At 44.1% G+C, this 16857-nt stretch overlaps 1 protein-coding gene across 1 annotated transcript in view; it reads left to right on the top strand.

Annotated features, from left to right (window-relative positions):
• KCNH4 (potassium voltage-gated channel subfamily H member 4) overlaps window positions 1-16857 on the top strand; it is a 541864-nt gene that overhangs the window by 485574 nt on the left and 39433 nt on the right. The window contains exon 10 of the mRNA XM_069237683.1: window positions 12029-12278. Within this exon, the coding sequence (XP_069093784.1) occupies window positions 12029-12278 (250 nt within the window). The remainder of the gene's footprint in view (window positions 1-12028; window positions 12279-16857) is intronic.

Here is a 16857-nt window from a genome sequence, read left to right as displayed (position 1 = left end):
GGGTGACTACCCACCTCAAGACATGATCACAACCCTTGAAAGGTGAACCTTTAAAGTCAGTCACTAAATCAACCTGAGCTCAAGCCCCTGGTAGCCATGGCACAGAGCAGACAGGCTTAATTTGGGGCAATGTGTAAAGTATTTATGCAGTTTAAATTAATTATAATGTCACAATGCAATAAGAAACCTTAACCGAATTAGAAAAATAGAGCACAATTTGACAAACAAAATTACACCAAAATGATAAAAATCAAATAAACGGAAACAGAGATAGTAATTTGTAAAGGTTTTATGTTGGAATAGCGCCAAAAAGCACAAAGTGTCAATGATAGTGGTCATAGTAGGCACAATTTGAGGATGACTGAGATGGAGCCCGTGTCGAATCCACCAACCAGGTCCATCCTGGTCAACGATTTTACCTTCTGACTTAGAGCCAAATTACAATTGTGAGTCTGGTGGTCTTGAGACTGCCAGACTCGCGGTGGTGGTCGGACTGCCGCGGCTGTGGCAGTTCGACCACCACATCATAACCCTGGCAGTCGGACTGATAGGGAACTGCCATCACCGCCAGGCTATCTGATCCTGACGGGCTGACGGCAGTCTTGGTTGTGATCGGCCAGGGCAGGGCTAAAGTCAGCTCTGCTCTGCTGATTACAACCATGTTCTCCTCCAGCCTTATCAATCAGCACCGCTCTGCTGATTACAACCATGTTCTCCTCCAGCCTTTTCATGGCGGTTCAACCGCCATGAAAAGGCTGGTGGAGAACAAGTGCTGGGGGTCACAGGGGGTCCCCTGTGCTGCCTCGACATAGTTATGGGCAGTGCAGGAGCCCCACTCCACAGCAGCGTCAGAATGCGCACTGTCTGCTTTGCAGACAGTGCGCATTCGGAGGGTGCTGGACGGCCCCTCTGTGCGACGGCATTGGACTCGGCTGCATCTGGAGCCGAGTCCAATGCCGCCGCAAGTTTTCCACTAGGCTGAACGGCAGAAACAGCCAAGTAGAAAACTCATAATAGGACAAGTGGGGAGACTGCCAGGTCTGCGGCGGTCTCCTCACCACGGGTCTGGCAGTCAGGTTTTCTGACCAACAAACTCGTAATCAGGCCCTTAGTCCTTTAAGTCCCAATCCACCAAAGGAGTACACTTCTAAAGCACCGCAGAATGTCACGGGAGGCACTTAAAGATGTCAGGCAAAGGCCAACAGAAGAGGCCAACAGCAGAGTCCAATCCAGGTCCAGTTGCCACTGGACAGTTGAGCAGTTGCAGAAAAGGCCCTCCTAGAGCTGGTAGTAAGAATGCCCTGTTAAATACAATGCTGGGAAGAGAATCATGGTAACAAAGACCAGCAACAAAGATAAGTGGAGCACTTTGAAGAACTGCTGAACCAGCCCGTGTCGCAGTCTCCATCCGACATACAGCCAGTTGACAAGGACTTGTTAATCAACTAGGAAGAAATATGGCAAACCATCAAAGATCTGAGAAAAGGGAATGCAGCAGTATCCAACAACATTCCAGTAGAGGCACTGAAGGCAAACATTGAAACATCAGTAGACATGCTCTACCCCATATTTGGAAGGATCTGGGAAGAGGGAAAGGTACCATCAGAATGGAAGGAGGTATATCTCGTCAAGATCCCCAAGAAAGATGACCTGAGTAACTGTGCAAACTAAAGAGGAAAAACTCTTCTATCAATCCCAGGCAAAGTGCTCAAACAGAGTTATCCTGAACAGAATAAAGGAACAAGTCAACACTCATTTGTGAGAACAGCAAGCTGGCTTCCGCTAAAGATAGGTTCTGTATGTACCAGATTGCAACACTACACATTATCCTTGAGCAGTCTATGGAATGGAACTCTCCTCTCTATGTCAACTTCATCACTATGAAGAGTGGACAGAGAACCCTTTGGATACTCCTCTGCCATTAAAGTGTGCCAAATAAACTGATAAGAATCATCAGGAATGCTTATGAGGGAATGACCTGCAAGATAGTGCATGGAGGATAACTCTCAGATGCCTTCCAAGTGAGGACTGGAGTCTGCCAGGGTTGTTTGCTCTCACCTTTTCTCTTCCTTCTGACCATAGTCTGGATTGTGAAGACATCCACAGCAAGGAAAAGAAATGGGATCCAGTGGAGACCTTAGATGCAGCTCGACGACCTGGATTTTGCAGATGGCATTACCATACTATCCCATATTTATCTGAAGATGCAAGAAAAAACCGACAAGATGGCAGCCACATCAGCTCAACTTGGCCATGTCTGCGATTCACTGAAAGAGGTTGAGGCCTTCACCTACCCACGCAGTGTCACAGACAAGCAGGGTGGTACAGATGCCGACGTCAAGGCAAGATTCGGCAAAGCAAGGGCTTCCTTCATTCAGCTAAAGACGATCTGGAACTCCAAAGACCTAATGCTGCAAACCAAGATCAGGCTTTTTAACACCAATGTAAAATATGTCCTTCTGTATGGAGCAGAAACTTGGAGGACGACAGTGACCACCACGAACAAAGTCCAGACTTTCATCAACATTAGCCTGAGGAAAATCCTTCAAATCTGCCTGGCAAACACCATCAGCAACAACGATCTACGGCAGCAGACTTTCCAACTCCCTGGTCATGAAGAAATCATGAAAAGACACTGGGGCTGGATAGGTCACACCTGAGGCCTCAAAGCTGACTTCAAGGAGATGGGTTACACCTGGAGTCAGATTGAAAGAAAAGCCCAGGACAGAGGTGGCTGGAGGGTCCTGGTTTATGTCCTGTGACGCAGGATGGATAGAAGGCGCAAGTAAGTAGTAGCCGGTTGTATCTCCGTAGCTTGAACAGGAGGTCATCCTTATGACCTTTGGAGTCAACTTCTTTGTCCTGGGCACAAGAAGGAGCAGATCCAGTCCTTCAGGGATCCTCTCAGGTTAACAGGCTGCATTTCCGGTCCTCTTCTTTTATTCCTCAGGTCCAGCGGTGTTTTGCAGTAGGTGCCTGCAGGTGCCACATTTATGTTAGCACTGACTAGTGGGTGGGAATGACTCCTAGGCATGTCCTAACAAATGGGGTCAAAGTTTCCAGAGCCAACCATACACACTTTGGGCATGTTCAAGATGACAATAGCCTTCGGCATCACTAAACCTGGGCTATGAGGGCTGGGGGTGTGAGCGTTGAGCGCACTATGGTAATGCTAGTGTCCTTCCATATCTTACACTAAAATTCAGGTTGAAGCAGCCACTGTACCCACAATAAACTCAGTGACAGAAGACTGGGAGGACAAAAGCAGGATTATTAAGCAACTAGACAGTTAAAACAAAAGAGTTGTCTTGGCATATTGTTTTCTTCCTTTCAAGTGCTCCTCAACTGTTATATGTACACCAAGCAGACTTGTCAAGCAGGATTTGACACTGTAATGTCAAAAAGAATGCTCACAGCCTCCACCCTTCTGCTGAACTCAAATGAGTCATCCCTACCCATTCACGTCACCCTGTTAATCACAGTGACCTCTTGTGTAGATCTTGTGAGGCTTTTCACACCTTTTTCATACCTATTCAAATGCAAATCACTGGCAGAAGATGTTGGAGTGCAAATGCAAGTTAGACTCAAGCAGATTCAGGCAGAGAAAAGGTAACTATCTAAACGTTAATCTTCCTAAATTTTTATTTCAAACCTGACTTCATTTAATACCTATTAAAAATAGCTATTTCATCAATTTTCTAGCTAGTCCATTTCCAGGGATACAATAAAAGTATTTTTTAATTAGTACTATGGTACAAAGGACAGCTAGGCCTGTCACAGTGAAAAATAGCTTTTGGTTGCTAGCCATTGTAAGGACATGTTAACATTAATTTTCTGCATGCCTTACTTTAAAATGCCATGCACCATGTCTACTCTTTGGGCTACAAGTTCTACATAGGAGTAGCGTATAAATATTTTAAACAGAGATTTTGACCTATCAAAAGGGTTTATTTTGACAGGTCATATTGCAGTTTTTGCACTGCTACAATCAGGCTACAGTGGTAGGGCTGAAGGCATGTTTGCACAGCTACTGTTGTGAATGGCAAAATAGAGGTGGTACAGTCCACTAATGATATTTAACTTGCATGCCCTGAGTACAGCTTGTACCATATACTAGGGACTTATAGGTAAGTTTAATATAAAAGGTGAACAATCTGGGAAAACCACACAGAAAATGCAAATGTGTAAAATGGCTGAATTCAGAAGACCAAGCAAGAGATGGGGTTTTACTTACTTTACATCATCAATTTACCATAGAGTATATTTCTAAATGTCGTTGTATACCACTAATAGAGGCACGATATTAGCCAATCCTTTGGGGCACAGCATGTGTGTGTGTGTGTGTGTGTGTGTATCTATATATATATATATATTATTTTGATACAAAGAACAGGACCTTCCCACTCTTGGAAGCTTTATAATAATCCAGTTTTATTAGATAGTAACATGATACTCCAACAAAACGTATAAATTACACAAAGTCTTGCTTGATACTTTTATCGAAATTTTAAGAGGTTTGGTTGCACCTCTTCACATGCACCGGCAGTAAGATATATATATATATTACCAAAATTCTCTTTACTCATACACTAGATAACATTAGTAATTATTCTGTGATTCTGTGCGGCATCACGTCCAATCCAACAGCAGGCTCAAAATAATTGTTGTCCCAAAAATCTAGAACACCAACTAAAAGGGATCACCTCAATGCACAACCCCTGGCTCCCTTGGCCTTAGTATAGATGCATTTGGCAGCAAAGTGGATCCAGGAGGACATGAATGATCCTTTGCCTTGCACCTCCCCACACCTAGATCACCTTTGTTCCGTGCCACCCTTCTATTGAGCTGTCTGGCTTTCTTGTACCATTCATGGTGGAGCACCATGTTGCACTTGATCTCCTCACACTTTCTAAGCTGGGACTCCTAGAATGGTACTACACTTCCTTCCCAACCCACTCCCGCTCACGGTGTCAAGCAAAATCCAACTTGCATCAGTATCGTCCCTAATCTGACTCACAGCACTTCCTGTGATGAAATCCCCAGGACCTCCCCACTCCTTTCCCATGTACCACCACATTGCCAGATCTCTGTTCCACCTCTTTGCTCTGTGCCACTTTTCTCTCAGCTTCTCCCTCCCATGCTGTGCTAAGTAGGTTCTCACCTCCTGTGATGATGACCTCCGCACTCTTACCAAGATGCTAGCTATTCATCGTCCCCTAAGATTTTTCTCTACATCTAACTACTCATCAGACTGTTGTTAATCCATCCCACCCATTTCCTCATCAGGAAGTCCCTGGTTCTTTCCCTTTCCACTCACTCTCTCTAGTAATTATGTATCCAAATGACACGATAGGCAATTGGTGGAAAGTGTGGAGCAGGAGACACGGTCGCCACAGGACCCCACCTCCCACCCCTGTACTGCCGGGCGTGGCTCTTTTTGCACCTCTTATCTCTGCACCTACACAGACAAAAGCTTCAGGCCAGAGGGCTGTGAAATCAAACAAACAAAGTGAAGTGGGACGAAAGATAAATATAGAAAGTGGGGGAAAGGGACAGAAATGATTAAAAGGAAGATTAACTGGGATCAAGAAAGACCGAACGATGGGTAGTCAGAAAAGGGCATGAAGGAAGGAGAGCTGGAAGCAATGATGAAAGAAAGAAAAGGACAGTGAAAGAAAGGTAAGAAGGGTAGGTTAATGTAACTTTGAAAGAATGGGAGGAGAACATGTAAAAGCATGGAGGATGGCAAAGTAAATGCGAAGGTGAGTGGATGGATGGATGAACTAGTGAAAGGATCAAATGATGGAAACAATTTATTGATAAATAGATGAGTTCAAGGATGGATAGATGGATGGATGCATAAATAGATGCTGGATTTGTGAGTGGGTGGAATGGACCATGGATGAATGAAATGGTGAAAGATGGCTCAGTGGATAGATAGGTGAAAGGATGATTGAATAGATACCTGGATTGAAAAGTGAGGGAAGCTCTTCTATGGAGGGTTGGGCTCACATGCTTCATTTGCTTGGTATCATCAAAGTTTGGTTAAAAGTAGGGGTATATTAAATTTCTATCTACTTTCTTCACTCTACTGCATTTTAATGGCCACTTTACAGTACATATTACAACCCTTTTTGCGACATTTAATGAAGGTTTTAGGTTTTCAGCATGGCATCAATTTAACAAATATAAGACAATGAAATGGCATACTGGGGATGATGTCATTGATTTATAGGTGATAAAGAAAAATAGTCCATTCAGTTGCCAGTGACATCATTACTTAAGCCTATATATTGACCATGTTCTGCTTCGCTCTGATAGAAATATTCCCATGGCTTAATGATGCTTACATTTACTGGTGATTTGGAAAACTCAGGCAGAATTGGAGACATTTACGAGTGTGCACTGGTGGTGTTTCATGATGGTAATCATACAGCCTGATATTGTACAAAAGGACTGAGTCTGCAAATTAGTTCCCACTTCGTGGTGTGATTATTTTCACTGTTGTATTCCCCTACACTGTTTCTAAATGTTAATATTTTTGCTAAGTTATTTGAGGTACCTGCTCCCAATGACAATTGTCCTTCAAATCAAATCAGGTTTCACCAGAAAACTACACCAGAATGCATAACGTGCACCAATACTGAGAAACTTCACATGAACAGTGGCACTTATATATCAGTGAATAACTAACAGTGCATATAGACTCATCCTTACACATTAGCATTTCCAGAGACTCTGTGCTGCAAAAAGTGTGTTTTAAATCTTGTGCTGGGCACTCTCTTCCAAGGTCGGTGCAAAAGTGCACTCGCCAGTTTTGGACTAAGGGCCTGATTTAGATCTTGGCAGTAATGGTCCAGCTGATGACTTTTTGTCAGAAAACCCGTCCACCACCCTGACGGCCTGCCCGCCGTATTTAGATATTGGCAGTCCCATAGACAAAAGCATGCATTCAAACTGTCGTCCCCGCCAAGAAATACCCCTGTGTCAACAGCGGAGAGGGAAATTTGTGCAGATTTGGATGTGCCTTACCACCAAGAAAAAAGTGGCAGCTCGACCCCCCCATTCTGAGTTGGCGGATTGGGGGGGATAGGGGTGAACACTAGCCTTTTTTCCCCATTTCACTCCTGTTTTTGACTGGACCTGGCTGCACAACACCGACTGCCACAGGACCACAGAGAAAACATGACACCCACGTCGCTGGACACTAAGGTAGGGAACCCGCATTGGCTGTGTACTTTGAGGGGTTACTGCACATGCCCTCAGAACTACTGCAGACATACATGTCGCAGTATTTTCTTAAAGTTACTGTCATATGTCAGGGACACGAATGGGTGAGACACTGGTGGGCATACACTGTTACACAACGCATACCGCACACATACACAATAGTCATTACGGTGCCAGTATTCATTGGCAAATGAATGCTGGAACCACAGTGATGGTACATTCACACCTGTCAACTGTGTCCCTGTGTACACATTGCCAGGGGACCTGTACCTGTCATGTTGTGCTGTGAGTTGTGTGTGTGAGTCAGTACATGTATGTGTGTAAGAGATGCGATTGGCAGGATGAGTGGGAGGGAGCTGGAATGGGTGCTGTGGTTGTCAGTATGTGTGCTACCTACATATGGGTTTGATGTTGTTGTGTATATTGTGTGTTGTGGTGCTGCGTGTAACATTCAGATGAGTGATGTCATGTGGCGGTCGTAGTCCAAATGTGGATATTTGTTCTTCTGAGTGAGTGTGTTTGTGTAGCTGAGTGTGTAGTTGTGGTGGTTGTGTCATTTGTGGGTTCAGTGTTAATGATGAATGTATTTTGTATCGTGGATGTCTGTCAGTGTTTGTTTGTGGCATATACGTGTTGTGCTGTGATGGAATGGCAAAGGGTACGGGTGTGTTTGTGGTGTGATGTGTAGTGTGTGATTCAAGGGGACACATATGGCAAAGGTACAGTGTGTGTGTGTGTGTGTGTGACCTACCTCTGATCCACAGGTCCGCTGTCCATTGGGTCTCGCAATATCCTCACTCCATCAGCGAAATCCCCGCCAGCCAACTGCTTGTAGAGCTGTAACATCTAAATACAGCGGCAGAAAAACACCAACTTGGCGGTCTTCTCTAGTATGCCGCTGACGCAGCTTGGTGGTGCCACCGCTAGGGATCTCAATCTGGCCCTCAGTAATCTGCCTTTGTTATAAAAAAACAGATTTTATTAGTTTCTGGGCAAATTCGGTACTGGTGGGATATAATGTACCTACAGGAAAGAACACAGTAGTTGAAGCAGTTTTGGGGAAAAACAGGATCAGTTAGGTCATCTTTTTTCACTCTCTTTGGGTTGCTACTATTGAAAAGACTGGCAGACTCCTACCACCGCAGCCTGAGTGCAATGCCTATATTTATCTAGACATTATCAAAGTGCAGTTTCTGTCAAGTAATGTTACCCAACCTGCAAACAAGTAGAAAACAATGCAGAGAGCATTACAAATTATAGAGCAAAGCTCATTTGCCATACTGACATAGAGGAAGACAAATCAAGCCAGCTAGCAAAAAAACTCTACTGATTAAAGTGCCAGCTGTTAGAATCTAATAATAACTTTTATTCAATGCTTTATACCGCACTTCTGCCATTGCCAAGAGCTATAATTATCACCGACTTTAGTGGTACCCATTTTACCATCCTCAGAAGGAGGCAGGGCTGAGTTGGCCTTGCCAGGATTTGAGATCAGCAGATCACCACATATCTCAGCAGCGAGTGTTTAACTGAATGAGCCATCCTACTGTTTTTTAAGGAGCTGGCTAAAGCTGAGTCTGGGTAATAGATTGAGAAGGAGCAATCAGGAAGAAGCGGTTGTCAGTTGGACACTGACTTTAGTACGTTTTCCCTGCATCCTCAGACTAATGGGCCTAGGTTCGGACCTTTTGTATCTGATACTTGCCATGATTGATGCAGTAGACAATTTGAAGTACTTATGTTGCCATCTTTTTAGGCCTTTACTTTAATGCCATGCGCATCTACATTCTTAAATCCTCCGCAGATTCCTCAATCACCCGCAGACATGCCTCGGTTCCAAATTTTCGAATGAGGAATGCAATTGCACCCTAATTTTGGATTGCACTACCTCAGTCCTTTTAAAGATCGCTTTGGTCCAGACAATATTAGAAGCAATTGCTCTGTATCTTTTATAAAAACAGATGTCATAAATTGACTATTGCACTTTAATGGTTTCTAATGCACTGTTTTAGAATGCCAATGAGCATTGTTTTTGCAACTTAAATTGGTATTAATGATCACACTGCATTTCTTAGATTATTTTTTTTACTCAATTCTAGTACTCGCAATTTTAAATTGGGTAACTTGAAAGCGGTTTTCCTATGAATTATGATGTTGATTGTATCTGCCCTGCATGGGTGTTTTATTGTGTACCATATTGCAAAGGTTTTTATTAATCAAGCAATAAAGATCACTTGTAAATTGTAACTAGAGCCATCCTACTAGATAAGTGGGATTTTTACGGAACCTCCAAGTGAGAGTCTAATGCTGGTTGGTGAAGGGAAGCCCTTCCTTCCTTGCACTTTGATAAAAGGAGAGCCTTTGTGGTTAAAGACCGCTTCTCTTCTGTCACCATAAGAAACAAGCTGAATCCGTTTCAACAAAGTTCCGAAGTTCCCTAATTCAAGAAGCTCACCCAGTCCTGGTTTTTCTTGCCAAACTGGTATCTAACTTTACCTTTTCCCATTGTAGACTTAGGAGTAACACTGTGCTGCAAGAGCTGCTTACTTGTGTCAAGCAGTGCTTTAAATGGGCCGGTACTGTCCGGTACAGAGTACCAGCACTTTATTTTTATTTTTAGAGGGAGAGTACCTGCACTTCTCAAGAAAAACGTAATATGTTTAATTGGAGAGTACCAGCACTACTGAGAACTTCTATTTTTCCATTTCAAGCACTGGTGTCAAGGAGCAAGCTATGATATGTGTTTTTTTATGGTATCTATGCATAATATAGGTGGGTGAGCCGAGACAGACTTCATCTGGCCCATTCCTTTAGGACCATTTAGGAGCCGAGCCCAGCATCCCATGCACTGCAGCGTTACTTAGGGCCATATGTACGAACACTTTTTCCCATAGACACAGAATGGGTAAAAACCTTTGCTACATCTGGCCCTTAAAGCAGTTTTATTTAGGGCTCACAATTATGCTGAACACAGGCATACGTACATTGTGAACTTCTTCCACGGCAACTCAAGTTTAAATACTGAACTTGTGCTTTTAAAGTCACTTAATTGCCGCCATTGAGCTGCTGGCATCTGCTGAATTAGCTTTAGTCAGAGAAAACAAGTGATATTACCTTAAAAATATAGTGCTGACCTGCCCATGTTCTTAAGTTATGTAGTTTTCCCTATTGTTTTTCAAATAATATGTTTTTGTGAATTTGTATAGTAAATCATATGAACATATTTTAGAAATATTTTTTAAATAGTGTCGGAATGGTTTAACCTACCATAGTATATTTTGCAAGCTATTTAACATTGGCCTTCTTTAGCTGATGAAAGTCTTTTATGACCAGTAAACCTTGGTTGAAATCTCGGATCTACCTTGAGCAAATCACGCGATCCTCGACAAACCAATTCACGTTATTTTGCCTCAGTTACATTTACTGATCACCTGAAGTAATCTAGTTCAGGCTGTGTGCTGTATGCTTTAAAGGACTACACTCTTGCTGTGTATGTAATAACCATTCAAACAGTCATCCATGCACACAGCGCACATGCAAACTAACCAGACTTGGTTCACTCGTGGTAATCTCGTCAAGGCACTGGGAAGGTGGGAGTTTCTTGAATATTTCTAAGTTTATGTTTAGAAACGGTTTCTTCCTATAAAAGTCCCTCATTGTAGTATTATAAACTACTGTACTGAAACAAAGCGTTTTCATACTTTTGTAATTGTGAAAAGTCTTTAACCTATTTTGTATGGCATTTGTTTTGTAATTTACATGCTAGTTCTTTCAGTGGCTTAACTCATGCTTTAGTTCTTAGGGCCACGCCAGGCCCCTCGCTTGGAATTTACTGAGCTGTCCTCTGATGCATAATTATGTCATGCTCCTTTGGCCCTTAGGTCCACATCTGACCCCTGGCTCGGCTCTCCTTCGAATTTACTGGCTAGCCCCCTCTGATGCATAACCTGAGCTTCTCTGGCACTTAGGGCCACCCCAGACCCCTGGCTCGGCTTTCCCTTGGGAGTTACTGGCTTGCACCCCTCTGATGCATAACCTGACATTCTCCTCTAGTTCTTAGGGTCACTCCAGACCCCTAGCACGGCTCTCCCTTGGAATTTTCTGGCGTGCCCTCCTCTGATACAAAATCTGACATTCTCCTCTGACTCTTACTGCCACACCAGACCCCTGGCTCGGCTCTCCCTTGGTATTTTCTGGCTTGCACCCTTCTGATACATAACCTGACCTGCTATTCTAGCTCCTAGGGCTACCCCACACCTCTGGTTCGGCTCTCCCTTGGAATTTACTGGGTTGTCCCCTCTATTGCATTAGTTGACCTGCTGTTCTGGCTCGTAGGGCCACACCAGACCCCTGGCTCGGCTCTCCCTTGGTATTTTCTGGCTTGCACCCTTCTGATACATAACCTGACCTGCTATTCTGGCTCCGAGGCCTACCCCACACCTCTGGTTCAGCTCTCCCTTGGAATTTACTGGTTTGCCCCCTCTAGTGCATTAGTTGACCTGCTGTTCTGGCTCGTAGGGCCACACCAGACCCCTGGCTCGGCTCTCTCCTGGAATTTACTGGCTTGCCCACTTCTGAACTTCTGATGCATAGCCTAATGTGCTGCTCTGGCTATTAGGGTCACCCCCGACCCCTGGTTCGGCTCTCCCTTGGAATTTACTGGCTTGCCCCCCTCTGATGCATAACCTGCTGCTCTGGCTCTTGGGGCCACTCCAGGCCCCTGACTCGGCTCTCCCTTGGTATTTCCTGGCTTGCCCCCTCTGATGCATAACCTGACGTGCTCTTCTGCTTCCCACAGCTGCTGCGGGACTTCCCAGACGAGCTCCGGGCTGACATTGCCATGCACTTGAACAAGGACATTCTGCAGCTGCCCCTCTTCGAGTCGGCAAGCCGGGGGTGCCTACGGGCCCTCTCACTGCATATCAAGACCTCCTTCTGTGCCCCCGGGGAGTACCTGCTGCGCCAGGGAGATGCCCTACAGGCCAACTACTTTGTCTGCTCGGGTTCAATGGAAGTGCTGAAGGACAACATGGTGCTGGCCATCCTTGGTAAGTCAACAGCATGTCTTTTCCTTTGCTGTAAACACCTCTTTCATCCGTGTGGGGCATAAAACTTCATATGATTCAGTCACCAGGACCCTATGGGTCTAATTACTAATTTCTTTGATTAACTGAAGTGAACCAGTACTACAGCTCCCAGAGTACAATAGTTAAGCAGGGCTGGAAGCATGGCGCCTTCGGTGAGATGGACTCATGTCCAGTTGTACACCTGCCAGCTAACACTATGCATCCATATAACACACGGTGCAGTACTGAGTGACTATCATGCAGTGAACCATGAGGTGAGGTGGAAACCACTGCTCATAGATTTCCAACTCTTCTGCGCAGGTTCTGCACGTGGAAATCACGTTAGGCTAGAACAGGGTTCAGCAAAGTCGGTCCTGGAGAGCTGGGTCCATGCCAGATTTTAAGCATATCCACATTTAGAAAAATGTAGATTTCTGAAACATCTTGTTTCTAAATGTGGATATGCTAAAAATCTGGCATGGACCCGGCTCTCCAGGACCGACTTTGCAGAACCCTGGGCTAGGAGATGTGATTGTTCTGCCAGTGTCGGGGTTCAAAGCTTCGCCCCTCTGCACGACCCCACCCTCGGTTCCCCGTATAACAACCACACAGTGAAAAGTACTCCCAAGTTGCCAGTTCTGCAATTAGGTGGCTGACTATTTATTGTCGTGGAAAGTTTTATTGATGAGTCACCTCTTCCTTTGCTACTGAGGAAGATGGCCTCAAAGACCAACCAGGAAAATAGCAGCAGGCTGCAGTATCTGAAACACTGGCAGGCCGGGGTCAGAGTTGATTATAAATTAGCAGTCAAGGGGTCTTCATGTTGTGTGTGACACATACTGCTAAGCCTCACTTTATAACCAACAGTATTTTGGGTTCTGGGAACTATAGTTCTGCTTTCTACATTATAAATTGGTGCACAGGAGCCAATCAGCAAAGTGTTGTGTAGTTATATTTCCACCATATGGGTTTTTATATAGCCTGAGCCAGGCCATAATTGGCGTCAGAACAATGAACAGAGATCTTTGAGCAAGGATGCAAAGGGAGAAACAAAAATGTCATATGACCTCAATGGTACTACTAGAAAAAGATCACATGGCCTCTGTGTGGTTCACGTTGCGTCGTGTGGTGGAAGAAAAACAACTCACAAAGATAGTTTCCACTAAAGGGTGTTAAGTACAAAGTGACCGAGAGCGACCATGCAGTAAAGTTAATTGAACACATACACCCAAGGAAGCTATTTCCCTCCAGCGCACATGTGCCAACACCACTACCATTGTCACACAACACACACACCTCAGAATGTCATCATTCAGCAGAAATCAACGTCCAGTTTTACCGCTTCCCAATATATGCGAGCCAATGAGGTTTCATTTAAGACATCCCACCAGTGAAGAGATAAGGTCTTGAGGAAACAAAAGGCTGGAACAAAAGGAACCCTGCAAATCTTATGTAGGATGGGTGAGAGGCCAGCACATGCTGTCCCAAGGCACCAGTCGCTCAGTTGGTACGACCATGGAAACACAGCCTCACTCGCATAAATCATGGTGGCAGGCAGGAAGACTTTGGATATGATGGGAAAGTCACTGAAAGACAAGACAGATGCAAGTAGGCATTATATGGAGGCATCTGGAAGTCATCAGCAGGCCTGGGACTGGGGACGATATGGAATGAAGAAAATTCCCAGTTGAAGAACAAGATATCTGGAGGCATCCTTCAGGGGCCATTAGACATTGAAGAATGAACACTTCTATAAGTGGGGGGATTTATACAGAATGGAGAATCCAAAGAGAGGAATACGGCCATCCAACATCACAAACAAGTAGTTCAGAAGCAGAGGAAATATATGAACAGCAAATTTCGAAAGAACCTTCAAAGTTGTCTAGTTCCATGATTGAAACTGAATGACACACAGGACAGCAGTGTTTGTGTCAGATCCAGGACAAAATAAAGAGAAAATCCTACAGAGAAAAAACAGTGATAAAAGACAACTTTTTTTAATGAAAAACACATATATAAATATATATATAAATACTAATTTGCCAATAGAGAAAATAATTTTACAGAGGAGCAATCTCTGTTTCCGAATTCTGCTCTCATTGGTTGAGGCAGAAGACTGATAGAACTTCTTTTGATCAACAGGAGAATTTTCCACAAACCTCTGCAAAATCTGAATACACACTTTAAAAAAAAACTGACATTTATACCTCCCATTCCAAACCAAATTATTGATCTCTTTGAACATCTAGTTAAAACCGATGCAGAAAAATGTATTTTGTAAACTAATGGAGGAGTCAGAATTTGACTAGGAAATAAAGAATCATCATTCAGAGTCTGAGGAATAACATAAATATTGGATCTGAAGAGTGCCGATAACGGTGGAGATAGGGTTGCATTGTGATTATTATAAAATTCAGGTTCTATATGGATAAACAGCCTTTCTATGTAAACTGTTGTGCCCGTGTGACCATGGCGAGCATATTATAGTAAAAGTACTTTTTAACCTTCAGCAGCCAAAACTAGTGTAGCAAATTCCCTACGAATGTCACCTCTTTAGGAAGAATTCAGCCATCAATGAGTAATTTGTAGTTGTATGATATAGACTTTGCTCAGCCCAACCAGGTATGATAAAGTTTTAAACTGGAAGGAAATAGAAGGCTACATAGCCTGATAGTGAGTGGCTAAAAACATCTAGATGATGCTCTAGCACTAGCAGAACTGGAGTTAGGGGGGGCTAGGAAGCCTCATATTCTGTAGAGCTGAAGAGACAAGCCAAGGTCAAGGGTAGGTCCCTCTGCTGCTGAAGAGATCTGGAGCATTTCAAGACCAAGAAGATGGTAGACCATAATTGCTTTGCTTCAGAAAAATTACCACTCTCAAAGTTTGTGAAGCACAATTTTTAGGAGGTGTGATTTCTGCTCTTTTCAGTCGTGGAGGTCAGGAGAGGTTGGGCATAAAATAGTTATACTGTCCCTAAAAGATAGCTTTGGTCTTGCTGGGTTAAGACTATGGTACCCATCTTCTTTTCTAGCTTTTTCAGCCAGTGTCTATTTTGGTTCAGGTCCTTTTGGCCTGGTTGTCCACACCACACCAACAGCTGATTACAATTATTCCAGTAAGTGAAGTTCGTAGGCTCGCATTGATAAAGTGCCTCTCTCTTGTTTAGTCCCTGGCACGAACTAGGGTTCCCACATCCCACCCTGTGGAACAGTTTACATCTTAGTGCACAAGTTCCAGACCCCAAAGTATAGTTGTTCAGAAACACATGATAATCGCGTTATGGGGTTAACTGGCATTTCTGAGAGTGGCTGGTCCCCATCAGTGCATCAAAATCTTCTGTTCATGTTACCATCCTTTTCTTAACCACTACGTTGTACAACATCAAACCCAGCTCTGGCAGTTTCTTTCAGGGATACAGAACATTTGAGCGTGCAATGTCCCATCGTCTGAGTCCTTTGCCAGCAACCCCGTTTATAATCCATCAAGCTGTCGAGTTGTTGCTGGGCTCTGCCTCTAAACTGCTGCGACCTGTCCTCTGTCGCCATATAGACATCCGCGGGAGAGGTGAACCAGGTTAATTGGCTGGTACAGTCGCACCTCACGGCTAGTTATTAGGAATTGCATTTCTCGAGTCGTGGTTGTTAACAATGGCATTGTCGCAGTGGCTTTCTAAACGCCCTGACGCGAGAAATGCAATTCCCATTAAATCTTCCGCACCACTGTGACGCTTTAGCGTACTCCCACGGTGCCGGGCCCATCAAGTATCGCGCCAGGGTTCAAAGGGCAGATCCGGCACTCTAAGTGCACGCGGTATTGCTGAGAGAAGCAAAAATGGCTGCTGAGCGGAGCAAGGGCATGTTTACTTATTTACCATCTTACGCAAGCGCAGCCACGCAGCGGCTTCATAAACACTTCAGAAAGAGCTGTGAACTAACTGCCACCTAAATAAGCAAGAACAATTCGAGTCAAGCTCTTGAAAGCGAAATTTAACTCAAAAGAGTCTCATAAAGCGACAGTACCACCTGAAATGTTCTTGCAATTGATAGTTACTAATCGAATTTCTAAACTTTTTAAATCAGCTATGCCAGGATCAAGACTTCATTTTGCAGGTGGTGTTGCATTCCGCATGTGATGCTGAGGTCATTGTTACGCTAACAACCACTGGCTCCCTTCCACCACCACAGTATCCCCCCCCCCCCCCCACCCTACCACCCTCTAAAGCCCAGGGACTTGAAGCGTCCGTGCCTGATGTACCTACCCCACCCTCGTCCTTCCTACAGTTTACACCAAGCATTATCTTTTTTTACGAATATCATTTGTCAAATCTTACACTTTGTTGTCCCCAATTTCGTATTTCGTGCTGAACATCGAATTTCGTTTCTGGAAAACCTAAGAACGTTAGCTGTGCTTTCAAGATGGTATCAAACAATGATTTTCCTTGGCGCATCTGGCCGTTTACCTAGTGTTACACAAAATACATTTGGCTGCAAAAGCAGATTACCTTGCTTTCACACATCGGTGCGTTTAAAAGATACTCTTCTTCTGTGATACCTAATTATCT

This window comes from Pleurodeles waltl, chromosome 6 (assembly GCF_031143425.1).
Source record: "Pleurodeles waltl isolate 20211129_DDA chromosome 6, aPleWal1.hap1.20221129, whole genome shotgun sequence".
NCBI lineage: Eukaryota > Metazoa > Chordata > Amphibia > Caudata > Salamandridae > Pleurodeles > Pleurodeles waltl.
The sequence above is the reverse complement of the archived record's forward strand: the minus strand, read 5'-3'. Positions and strand labels throughout refer to the sequence as shown.